Raw genomic sequence first — 13497 nt, 5'->3', positions numbered from 1 at the left:
GTTTAGGACTAAGACACATATTCTCAATTGTCTTCATGTTTCCAGACATGTCACTTAGACTTTCTTATTTAACCATATCTTTTGTGTAAAAGAAAGATCACTTTATTATGGGAAAAGTGAGATCCTATGCCAACATAAGGTTTCTCTTTTGTAGTTATTGTGTGGCACTTTGGATAATTTATGGGATAGACTTATTTCAGCTAGATTTGCTACATTGCCAAATGGCAACAATTACATTTAAAAATTTGGTGGTTACTGTGATATTAAAATGGAAACCAACAAAAAATTTACTTTGGATGTGTTTATGATTTTTAGTGGATTTTGAAGGAATTTTTGCCGTAGGTAGAGGTTATAGAGAGATCCCATCGCCCTAAATGGCATCTATGTTTGCAAAAGCATTTAATTGCCCATGATGTGTCTGTTGGTTTTTCAAACTGTGTTGCATAGAGTTCCTAGGTACTTCCAAACGCCTCAGCTTTGGAGTTTCTCAGCTTTCATACATTTAGTTTTTGAGGCTTCCATTTCTCTCTTTGCTCTCCCTTGATCCCTGACAGCTAGAATTGCCCATTTGCTCCTAACACTGCAAGGATTCATAGTGGCTATAAGGCGTTATGTGGTTCTTTTATATCCTGCCTCATCTTCTTTTTCTCCTCCTTCACTCAGCTCTGGCCACACTGCTGTTCCTAGAACATTCCAGGCATTCTTTTATTTCAAGACCTTTGTCCTGGTTGTCTCCTCTGTTTGGTATTCTTCACTTGGAGATGGATATGGCTGACTCCACACCTCTTTCAGTGCTTGTGCAAACCCCTTCTCAATGAGCTCTACACCGACCCCACCATTCAAATGCAACCCTTTGCCCTTCTCCAGCTGCTGGATTGTTTAAAAATTCCCTTTAGTCTGCTCTGTGTATTGTTTTCCACAGGATTTACTGCCTGTTTTTTATCTGTTTCCCCTGACTAGAATCTATGTTCCATGAGGACAGAAAATATTTCCTTTTGTTGTCTCTTCTGCCCCTAGCATCTAGGATGGTCCCTAACATACTGGCCCTAGAACTGGGAGCCTGGTGTTTGCTGTCCCACGCTGCCCCTCCCTAGTTATTTCACTTGGACAAATCCTTTAATCTCTGGACCTTAGTCTTTCTAGAGAATGAGGGAATTAACTGCGATGATCTCTAAGGCTGTTTATAGATCTAAATTTCTGTTATTCCATGTAAAGTAAAGATACTACTCTTATCACAACAGTTACTTGTCTTATTTAAATAAATAGTAGTAATGGTTTATTACTAATGGTTAATGGTTGTCCTAATGTCCCTTAAATGTTAGTGAATACTTTTAAAAATTGCTAGATGTTAGAATTAATAACGACCTAAGTCCTTGATTTTATTTAATATATTCAAAACCTCCATTGTAGTAACCCTCCAAGTGTAACTTGCAATTTGCATGTATTTTTCTAAAAAAGCAAACGAGTTATGATAAAAATGTTCCCTTGAATTTTATTTTATAGTTGCTGGCATATGAAATAGTCTGTTTATATCTTTAAGATATTGCTTCTCTTTTAAAACAGATTTTTTAAGTCTGTAAATTAGTAGTATTGAACTTATATAAAAATACTACTGAAACTACATTTTTTATAAATGTTAATTACTTTAAAAGTAATTACTTAAAAAGTAAGTAGTTTAAAGCATGATTGTGAATCTTGATAAATTAAACATTTGTTTGTCTATATATCAAAATGTAAATATACATATTTTAATCCCTAATGAAAAATACATTTGTAGACTATTGCATATATTTTATATATATAAAAATAGCTTTGCTTATAATCATTCCAAATATTATTTATGTCCCTTTGACTTCCTTAAAGATTTGCATGTTAGTTCTTACTCTTTAGTTCTGCTTTCTGCTTTAAAAGTTCTTCATGGCCAAAAACATGAGAGTACATCTAGCATAACAAAGTTTGTGATTTAGGAATAGCGGTATCCTTAGGAGAGCTCACAGCCGGCATTTGGGCCGCCCAGTTATGAAATATTGACTTGTTTCATTTCTTTATTCATCTAGGTGTGTCTCTGTCTTCTGTGGCTTCTGAAAGTGACTATGCTATTCCCCCAGACGCTTACTCCACAGACACAGAGTACTCACAGCCCGAGCAGAAGCTCCTGAAAACTTGCTCATCTTCCAGTGATAATGGGAAAAATGTAAACACTGCATTAGCTGTTTTTTTTTAAATTAATGAACCTGTTAGTTGGAGCTTTCAAAGGAAACTTAAATATTTTTCAAAATCTTTTTTTTTAAATTAGGAGCCACTGGAAAAATCTGGCTATTTATTAAAAATGAGTGGTAAAGTCAAGACTTGGAAGCGAAGATGGTTTGTTCTTAAAGGTGGTGAATTACTTTACTACAAATCTCCGGTGAGTGGGAAGTGCTTGCTATTTGGAACTGAATTCCTTAAATTAGAATTCAAACTCCTCAGGGGTTTTCTTCCCTGTGATGTTATTAATTATACAAAGGATTTCTTACTATTACTATGATAGGTAATCACCTTATGTTTGGTTTTCTTCCTTTCATACAGAGTGATGTAATTAGAAAACCCCAGGGCCATATTGAACTTAGTGCATCCTGCAGTATTTTAAGAGGAGATAACAAACAAACAGTTCAGGTACTTTTTTGAATAACTTCTTTTTTCTTTTTTGTATCGTGCAAAACTCAGTTCTCAATTTTATTCCAACTAATAGAGAGGAGATTGGATAATTCACTATTTTTTTAAAATTTACTTTGGGTTAAGGTTGATGACTCCAATTTGTGAAAAACCAGGAGTTCTTAGTTCAAACTATAAATAAGGCACGTTTGTGTAACTTCCCACTACGCTTCATTTGCCCTTTATCACTTGCACTGCTCTTTCTCTACACTCAATCCCCAGGCTATTCTCAGCTCTCAAACTGTCTGGCTGTTTTAGGGGAGGGTTATCTGATAAATGAATTCCCAGGAAGATATTAGTAATTTAATGTGATGTAATGCAGGAGTGTCCACACTCTAATACAGAACTGGAGCATGGCAGTTCTTCCGTGAACTGCAGATGCTGTTTACACATAAATGGGAAGGATGTTGGTGAGCAGAGGAGCTGCACTCATTCCCACCAGGTCACACTGCAGAGGCAGCTGCTGACCGCTTCACTCGCAGATAGGCCAGTCTTGAGTGAAACCGGTTAAATTTAAAATGTAGACTGTTGAGATAGTTTGGTATATGTGGTTTACATTCAGACACTTTATTAATTCCGATATTTATAAATGCTGTTAATAATCATTATTTTCTTATCTTGCTCCTTGGAAGGATGGACTTCAACAGTTATCAGAAAGGTACCTTATCAATGTTTCCAATGGATAATACCTGAGAACTGCCCAAAATGTAGAAAGGAGAATCAGGGAGAGCTTTGTCTTGGAGCATAGCAGATAAAAATCATTTGTAAGCTTCTTAAATATCTGGAAAATTTGAAATATGACTCAATTGAAATTGAAAAATTGCAAGTTTATAATGTCTGATCACATGTTAGTTTCAAGAATTTCTCTTATATGCAAGATCTTATTTATAATTGATTTTGGAATTTCTATAACAAATAAATCCTCGATTTGTTAAAAGTGTGTTATTTTAGCACAGTCTTCAATCATTCTGCTCCTCTCTTCAGTGAGAGAATCCTGTGGTGCATTTAAGAGAAAAGGAAAATATTTTGAGTAAATGAAATAAATTGTGACCCGAAAGTTTAATACTGTGAAAAGTTTAAAGTAAACTGAAGTGAAAAAAATATATTTAAACCAAACGTTAATTGTAATTCCCACAAAGTAGTTATAATATACTAAGTGATTTATGAAGTCTTTTATTTAGCACCTAGGATTCAAGGTTTAGCACATTTGTTTCCATGTGCAGTAGCAATGTTTAAAGAATGGACAAGGAAATGCTAATAATCCTAAATCTTCAGAGGTCCCTTTCCTATCTGTTTCTCATCCCATTCTAGTTGACCACTGAAAAACACACATACTATCTGACTGCAGATTCTCCCAATATATTGGAGGAATGGATTAAAGTGTTACAGAACGTTCTTCGAGTACAAGCTGCCAACCCCCTTTGCCTGCAGCCTGAGGGCAAACCAACGGTGAAAGGCCTGCTCACCAAGGTAGGAACTTCCAGTGCAGGGCAGCGCACCAGGCAACGGAATAAGCCCCGCTGATCATGGAAAGTGGGCGTCAGAGAACATATACTGAATGTTTATGTTATCTTGGGGTGGGAAGTGTGTTTTAAGTGATACCAAAGACCAAAACCATAAAGAGGAAGAATGACAAATTTGACTACTATGCGTAAAAATGTAAATGTTCTTACTTTCAAAAATCCTCTAGGCAGAATTTTTGAAAAACAGATGAAAAGCTTTGAAAAGGTATTTGAAATGGCTGAAAAACAAGATTTTCTTTTCTTTTATTAAAAAGAATTTTATTTATTTATTTTTAGACAGAGGGGAAAGGAGGGAGAAAAAGGAGAGAAATATCAATGCGTGGTTGCCTTTCACGTGCCCCACCAACTGGGGACCTGCCCGCAACCCAGGCACGTGCCCTGATGGGGAGTCAACCAGCAACCCTTTAGTTGACAGGCTGGCGCTCAGTCCACCGAGCCACACCAGCCAGGGCCAAGCTTTTCTGATCAGTAAGTAAAGGATACCAATGCAGGGAAGGAACGAAATGCATAAAGGGAAAGTAGAGCTGGTAAAGATAAAAAAAATACAGATGATCCGTAAGCATATGGAAAGATATTTTATTCTCACTAGTAATGTTCTTTAAAAAGCACAACTTAAAATAATAGATATTTTTAAAAATCTAGTCAAAGGAGGGTCATTTTTAACATTCTGAAATGTGGTATTGACACAAGTAATAAATCTGCTAGTGAGAAAATTACTCTAGAGGGCAGTTTGGCAATGTCTTAGCCAAACTATTTACTCAGTACCTATTTTTGAAAGAACGAATGAATGAATGAATATTAAATGTTTTAAAAACATATATACATACACTTTGATTCAGTAACCTCAGTCTATTAACTTATGCTCAGGGAGTGGTCTTAATTAGCAAAAGATTTAAGTATAAGAATGTTTATCACAGCATGGTATTTTTTCCTATTTAAAAAATGAGATATAATTAGCATACACTGAAATGTAGATTTTTTAAAAAGATTTTTTAATTGTGATTCTATTATAGTTGTCCCAACTTTCCCCCCTTTGCCCTCCTCTCCCCATCCCATCCCCCAATCCCACAGTCAGTTCTCACACCATTGTCCATGTCCATAGGTCATTCATACATGTTCCTTGACTAGTCCCTTCCCCTTCTTTCCACCGTAATCCTCCTCCTCCCTCCCCTCTAGTCACTGTCAGTCTGTTCCATGTTTCCATGCTTGTGATTCTGTTTTGTTTGTTAGTTTATTTTGTTCATTAGAGTCCTCTTATAGGTGAGATCATATTGTATTTGTCTTTCACTGCCTGGCATATTTCACTTAGCATAATATTCTCCAGGTCCATCCATGCTGTCACAAAAGGTAGACGTTCCTTCTTTCATCTGCTGTGTAGCATTCCGTTGTGTAAAGGTACCACAGTTTTTTGATTCGCTCATCCAGTCATGGGCATTTAGGTTGTTTCCAGCACTTGGCTATTGTAAATAGAGCTGCTAAGAACATTGGGGTGCATAAGTTTTTTCAAATTGGTGATTCGAGATTCTTAGGGTATATTCCCAGTAGCAGAATCGCTGGGTCAAAAGGCAGCTCCATTTTTAGTTTTTTGAGGCAATTCCATACGGTTTTCCACCGTGGTGGCACCAGCATGCATTCCCACCAGCAGTGCACTAGAGTTCCCATTTCTCCACATCCTCACCAGCACTTGTTGTTTTCAGATTTATTAATGATGGCTATTCTGTCTGGTGTGAGGTGATAACTCATTGTGGTTTTAATTTGCATCTCTCTGATGGCTAGCGATGTTGAACATCTTTTCATATGTCTATGGGCCCTCTGTATGCCCCCCTTGGAGAAATATCGATTCAGGTCCTTTGCACATTTTTAAATTGGATTGTTTGTCTTCCTGGTGTTGAGTCGTATGAGTTCTGTATATATTTTGGAGATCAAACCGTTGTCCAATATATCATTGGTAAATACGTTCTCCCATACGGTCAGTTTCCTTTTCATTTTGGTGATGGTTTCTTTAGCCATGCAGAAGCTTTTTAATTTGATGTAGTCCCATTTGTTTATTTTTTTTATTTCCCTATCCAATGAGATATATTGGCAAAACTATTGCTATGTAAGATATCTGAAATTACTGTCTGTGTTTTCCTCTAGGACTTTAATGGTATCATGACTTAAGTCTTTTGTCTATTTTGACTTTATTGTGGTGTATGGTGTAAGTTGGTGGTCTAGTTTCTTTTTTTTTTTTTTTTTGCATGTACGAGTCCAGTTTTTCCAACACCATTTATTGAAAAGGCTATTTTTACTCCATTCTATGCTCATACCTCCTTAGTCAAATATTAATTGACCGTAAAGACTTGGATTTATTCCTGGGCTCTCTATTTTGTTCTACTGATCTACGTGTCTGTTCTTATGCCAGTACCAGACTGTTTTGATTACAGTAGCCTTATAGTATAGAGTGCTGTCAGGTATTATGATCCTTCCTACTTTGTTCTTTCTCAATATTGCTGAGGCTATTCGGAGCCTTTTTTAATTCCATATAAATTATTGAAATATTTGTTCTAGATCTCTGAAATATGCCATTGGTATTTTAATAGGAATTGAATCTATAGATTGTTTTGGGTAGTATGGATTTTTAATGATGTAAATTCTTCTAATTCATGAACATGGTATATGCTTCCATTTATTTGTATCTTCTGTTTCTTTTTTCAGTGGTCTATAGTTTTATGAATACCAGCCTCTTCCCTCCTTGGTTAAATTTATTTCTAGGTACTTCATTTTTCTTGTTGCTCTAGTAAGTGGGATTTTTCCCCTACTTTCTCTTTCGGATATTTTATTGTTGGTGTACAGAAATGTCATTGATTTCTGAATATTGACATTGTAGCCCACTATTTTGCCAAATTCACTTATTAGGTTGAGTAGTTTTTTTGGTGGAGACTGTAGGGTTTTCTGTGTACACTATTAAGTCATCTGCAAATAATGACAGTTTTACTTTCTCCTTTCCAATTTGGATTCCTTTTATTTCTTTTTCTTGTCTGATCACTGTGGCTAAAACTATCAACATTATGCTGAATAAAAGTGCTGAAAGCGGACACCCTTGTCTTTTTCTTCATCTTAAGGGAAAAGCTTTTAGTTTTTGCCCATTGAGCATACATTGGTACTAGGATTCTCATATATGAGCTTTGTTATGTTGAGGTATGCTCCCTCTATTCCCACTTTGCTGAGTGTTTTTATCATAAATGGGTGCTATACCGTATCAAATGCTTTTTCTGCATATATTGATATGATCATGTGATTTTCGTCTTTCATTTTGTTTGTATGGTGTGTTACATTGATTGATTTGCAAATATTGTACCATCCTTGCATCCCTGGGATGAATCCCACTTGATCATGATGTATGATCTTTTTAATGTGTGGCTGAATCTGAATTGTCAATATTTTGTTGAGGATTTTAGTATCTGTATTCATCAGAGATATTGGCCTGTAGTTTTCTTTGTTTTGTCTTTACTAGGTTTTGGAATTAGGATAATACTGGCCTCATAAAGAATTTGGGAATCTTCCCTCTTGAATTTTTTAGAACAGATTGAGAAGGATAGAAGTTATTTCTTCTTTAAATGTTTCATAAAATTTACCTGTGAAGCCTTCCAGTCCAGGGCTTTTGTGTGCCGGGAGTTTTTTGATTGCTGCTTCAATTTCACTAGTTGTTATTGGCCTATTCAGGCTTTTTCCTTCTTGTCTCAGTTTTGAAAGATTGCATGTTTCTCAAAATTTATCCATTTCTTCCACATTGTCCAGTTTCTTGGCATATAATTCTTCATAGTAATGTCTTAACAATCTTTTGTATTTCTGTGATATTGCTTGTAACCTCTCTTTTGTTCCTGATTTTATTTATTTGAGTCCTCTCTCTTTTGATGAATCTGGTTAAAGGTTTGTCAATTTTGTTTATATTTCCAAAGAACCAACTCCTGTTTTTATTGATCATTTGAATTATCTTTTAGTCTCTATGTCATTTTATTCTGCTCTGATATTATTTCCTTCCTTCTACTCTCTCTGGCTTTTTTTGTTGTTGTTCCTCTAGTTCTTGTAGTTGTAGGGTTAGATTTTCTATCTTCTTTAGGTAGGCCTATATTGCTATGAACTTGCCTCTTAGTACTACCTTTTCTGTGTCCCATAGGTTTTGGGTTGTTGTATGTTCATTTTCATTTGTTTCCCCATACTTTTCGATTCTTCCTTGATCTCATTGTTGACCCATTCATTATTTATTAACATACTATTCAGTCTCCATGCATTTGAATGTTTTTGAATTTTTTCCTTGAGGTTTGTTTCTAGTTTCAAGCCATTGTGATCTGAGTACACACTTGATATGATTTCAATTTTCTTGAATTTGTTGAGGCTTGTTTTGTGTCCTACCATGTGATCTATCTTTGAAAATGTTCCATGTGCATTTGAAAAGAATGTATATTTTGCTTCTTTGGGGTGAAAGGTTCTGTATATATCAATTAAGTCCATTTGATATAGAGTGTTGTTCAATGCCAAAATATCCATGCAAATTCTTTGAAAAATCTATCCATTTTTGAGAGTGGGGTGTTAAAATCCCCTATGATGACTGTGTTGTTGTCATTATCTTTCTTGAAGTCCTCTAAGATTTTCCTTATATATTTAGGTGCTCTTATGTTGGGTGCTTATATGTTTACAAAGGTTATATCCTCTTGTTGGACTACTCCCTTAAGTATTATGTAATGATCTTCTTTGTCTCTTTTTATGGCCTTAGTTTTGAAGTCTCTTTTGTCTGATATAAATATTGCTACCCCAGATTTTTTTTCATGTCTGTTTGCTTGAAATATTCCATCCCTTTACTTTCAGCTTGTTTAGATCTTTTGTTCTGAGGTGGGTCTCTTGTAGACAGTATATATAAGTCATGTTTTCTTATCTATTCAGCCACCCTAAGTCTTTTGATTGGAACACTTAATCCATTTGTGTTTAAAGTTATTATTAATAGGTATTTTTTCATTACCATTTATTCTGTACCTGTGCTCCTCTCTCCCTCTCTCAGTCTCTCTCCATTTCTTCTCTTTCTTATAGCAGTCCCTTTAGCACCTCTTGCAGTTCTGGCTTGGTGGAGATGTACTCTTTTAGTCTTCTTTTGTCTGGGGAAGCTCTTTATTTCACTTTCCATTTTAAACGAGAGCCTTGCTGGATAGAAGAGCCTTGGTTGCAGGTCCTTGCTTTTCATTACTTGAAATATTTTGAGCCAGTCTCTTCTGGCTTATAGTGTTTCTTTTGAGAAATCAGCTGATAGCTTTATAGGAGCTTTCTTGTATATTACTAGCTGTTTGACCCTTGCTGCCTTTAAGATTCTCTTCTTGTCTTTAAATTTTGCCATTTTAATTATAATGTGTCTTGCAGTGGGTCTCTTTGGGTTCATCTTGAATGGGACCTTCTGTGCTTCCTGAACTTGCATGACTCTTTCCCTCACCAAGTGAGGGAAGTTTTCTGTCATTGTTTTCTCAAACAGGTTTTCTATCGCTTGCTCCTTTTCTTCTCTTTGTGATATTCCAGTGATATGAATGTTGTTACATTTCATGTTGTCCTGAAGCTTCCTGAAACTATCCTCGTTCTTTTTGAGTCTTTTTTGTTTTGTTGCTCTGACTGGGTATTTTTTTTCTACCTTGTCTTCTAGCTTGCTGATTTGGTCCCCTGCTTCATCTAGCCTGCTTTTGATTCCCTCTAGTGTATTCTTCATTTCAGATACTGTATTCTTCATTTCACCCTGGCTCTTAGTTTCTGTGTCCTTTTTCATGCTGCTTTTGTTCCCATTAAGTTCCTTGTAGCTCCCATAAAGTTATTTGCAATTCTCACTGAATTCCTTGAGCATCCTTATAACCATTATTTTGAATTCTGTGTCTAATAGATCGCTTGTGTCAATTTCATTTAGCTCTTTTTCTGGGGATTTCTCCTTTCCTTTTGATTGGGGATTATTTCTTTTTCTCCCCATTTTAGGTGACTCTGTTTGTTTCTGTGTCTCAGTTTGCTCTGCTTTGATTGCTTGTCTTTGTGGGGTGGCCTTCCGTGGTATGAGTTCTGTGGGACTCAGTGGTGCAATCTCTTTGATCTCCTGATATGGATGTTCTAGGGATGCCCTTTTTTCAGTTTATGTGGGCTCTCTTGTTCTTGGGCTTTGACTATTGATGGCTCATTTGTTGGTGGGTTCTCCCTTACAGCTGGCTGACTGGGAGTCACAACGCCCACCAAATCTTGCATGCTGTTGTATAGGTACTGGTTAACCAAGCAATACTATCCAGAAGACCAAACCCATGCCAGCAAAAATACTCCCCTACCACATCAGCAATATTAACAACAAATGAGCAAAGATTAATAAAGGTGGAAAGAGATTAAGAATATTATAAGAAAGAGAAAAGAGAATATGAAATGTCTACAGTAAAGAAAAATGATTTTGAGAGGACAGAGGGAAGAGAAATAATAAGAGTAAGGAATAGAATCCAGGTTAAGAAATGGAAAAAATGAAATTGCAACTCAAATATGCAAGAGCAGGAGGAACACAAAATGGAGTAATACAGGGGGAGAGTAACCTATGAGATTTTAAAAAATAGTGAACAAATAAGAATGCAATTAAAAAACAGCAATAACTGCCATATCCATGCCAAACAAGCCACAATTAATAAAGGTGGGAAGAAAATAAGAATATTATAAGAAAGAGGAAAAGGCTGTGAGCTGATTAAAGGAAAGAAACGTGATTTTGAAAGTATAGCGGGAGGAGAAATAGTAAGAGTAAAGAACAGGAACAAGGCTTAGAGAGGGGGAAAATAAAATTTACAATGAGAATAAGAGCAGGAGGAAGGCAAAATGGAATAAAACAAGGGAAGGGTACCATGTGAGATTTGAAATAAAAATAAAATAAAAAAATATGTAAAAACCTAAATAAAAAGAATGAAAAATAAAAGACAAAATTAGTGAATTAGTTGAAATACACTTGAAGAAAACAAAGAAATGTTAAAGGGCCCTGCGAGAAAAAAAAAAAGATAATGCAAATTCTGAAAAAGAATGAGATGGAATTCATCTCAGCGGAATTTGGTGTTTGTCTTCTGTCTTTTCTGCCTGGATCTGCCTCTGGCTTTTTGTCAGCTCAAGGTCCAGGGGTGGGTCATCCAACTTATAGCAGCACTGCATGTACCACTTTCACCTGCCTTTAGAGGGGGCTTCTGTTGAGATTGGGAGGTTGGGACCCCTGGCTCTCCTCTGGGAGGCGCTGTTCAGTCTTCTGGGAAAATTGTGGATGTGTTTCCCTGCCCCTGTGCCACCCATCTGGGTCTGTCCCAGCTTATTTCCAATATTGTATAGTTTCTGATGGACTAGCTGTCCATTTGAAGGGCGGGGACAATCTGTGTAAGAGGGCCAGCTCCTCCCTGCTTGCTGCAGATGGCAGTTCTGTGTGAGAGCCGAGGCTGAGCAGGGTCCTCATTACCTCCTGTTGTACCAATTTCTCGTCTCTCTGCCTTGCTGGACTGAGTGGAATAGGGCTCTAGGAACCATTCTCTCCCTGAGAGAAGTTCAAAATGGGTCCTTTCAGAGATTGTCTTCCTGCTTTTTTCCTGTGGATAAGGACCCTGTAGGGGTTTCTTGAGCCTGTCCTGCCTGTTCTGCCAATCCTGCAGGAGGTGGGGGCTGGGTAGTCCTTCCTTTCCCAGAGGTTTGAATTCTGCAGGGGAAGGGGGTTCTGCCTGGCTGTAAATAATCTCAGGCACTCAACTCTTGCTTGTCTAATTCCCAGCCCACTGCCCTCGTAGTAGACACAGTCTCGAACTCTTCATTTTGCATAACCCCCAGCTAGCTAGCCACGCTGAGCTGGGGCCAGGAATCCCTTTGCTGTGTGATTTTCTGATCTCCCTGCCCAGCTATATTCAGTGGGAGCAAACCGCACTTTCAGTCTTGTCCCTTTGTTGGCCGGGCAGCTGCGCATGGGGTCCCTGCCCAGCTCGCTTCAGCCCTCCTTTTAAAAAGTCCCTCTGTGGCACACCCACTGCAGCACCAAGTCATTGTCTGGCTTCCTGCCCACACCACCTCTCCACAAAGCCAGACATGGCGGGCACAGCCTGCCACTGCCCACCCCAGGAGCAGATAGAGTCCCCCTCTCTCTGCCACTCTCCCAGTTGACATTTGGCGCTTCAGCTACGTATGACGTGCTGTTTGCTGTGTGAGTGTAGTCTGGATCTCCTTCACCTCACACGTCCTCCCAAGTCACTCCTGGCCCGTGTCTCTCAGGACTGGGGCCCTCTGTCCTGGGAGGGGAGGGAGCCACGAGCTGAGATTTCCGATCCACCTCTCCACATCAGCAGGTACCACACACAGGGTATCTCCCCTTCAACTTATAAAATCCCCTTACTGCCCATTGTTATGCATCTTCTGTACTCCTTGGCTCAGGACTTCATATTAGCTAAGATTCCATTGACTGTTCAGGTTATCTGTTGGAAGATCAGCTGAGAATCCAAGTTAGGGGTCAGAACAAGTGGACTCAGCTTCCACCTACTCAGCCGCCATCTTCCAACTCTAAAATGTAGATTTTAAGTGTAGAATTTGATGAGTTTTGACAGATAGTTACTCTCACTCTATCAAGATATAGAACATTTCCATTACCCTAGGAAGATTACTTGTGTGGCATAACTCATAATAAAGAAAAATTGGGATCAATTTGGATGTAGAGCAAGGGATAGTTTAAGTGAATATTTATATAATCAGGTAATGCTTTGCTATGAGTCATTTTAATTGTTAAGAATATTTAATGCTACAAAATTATTATACTGAGTGATAAAACAAGTAGAGAGCAGCATTATATTCACTCAGAATGTATAGAATGCTTCAAAGCACAACTTCTGTAAAACGTTAGTTGTAGGAAAAGTCTGAATGCAAGGCAACTCTGCTCGCAACTCTACCACCAATGCTGCAGGGGAAATTTGCCAATGTGTATTGAATAGCGCTGGGAATTTTATTTTATTTTTGCCTAGTTCGGTTTTCTGTCTTTTTATTAAGTATTGCTTTATGCTAAGAAATACTACTTTTAAATTTTAAAATTCCAGTTGGTTTTGACAGATATTTGCTATCATTTTTAGAGAAATTCAATAAGATATTTTACACACAAAATAGTAGGCACAAAAATAACCTCTGCAGTCAGTCATTATTCATGGACTTTGTTTAGGTAAGAGATGGAAAATTCAGATGTTGATGAGCTATGCCACCGTGTAGTCTATACTTAATATTAATATGGTGATGTAAGTGGGTGCTG

The 13497-nt window shown here is 37.4% G+C and overlaps 1 protein-coding gene across 2 annotated transcripts in view; it reads left to right on the top strand.

Moving 5' to 3' along the window:
* PLEKHH2 (pleckstrin homology, MyTH4 and FERM domain containing H2) overlaps positions 1–13497 on the top strand; it is a 94813-nt gene that overhangs the window by 41053 nt on the left and 40263 nt on the right. For both annotated transcript variants that reach the window (XM_054567233.1, XM_054567224.1), the window contains exons 12-15: positions 2058–2194; positions 2297–2407; positions 2569–2655; positions 4006–4164. In XM_054567233.1, coding sequence (XP_054423208.1) covers positions 2058–2194; positions 2297–2407; positions 2569–2655; positions 4006–4164 — 494 coding nt within the window. The remainder of the gene's footprint in view (positions 1–2057; positions 2195–2296; positions 2408–2568; positions 2656–4005; positions 4165–13497) is intronic.

Source organism: Pteronotus mesoamericanus, unplaced genomic scaffold (assembly GCF_021234165.1).
Source record: "Pteronotus mesoamericanus isolate MK-2021 breed Mesoamerican mustached bat unplaced genomic scaffold, CSHL_Meso_final contig_101, whole genome shotgun sequence".
NCBI classification, from domain to species: Eukaryota; Metazoa; Chordata; class Mammalia; order Chiroptera; family Mormoopidae; genus Pteronotus; species Pteronotus mesoamericanus.
The sequence above is the reverse complement of the archived record's forward strand: the minus strand, read 5'-3'. Positions and strand labels throughout refer to the sequence as shown.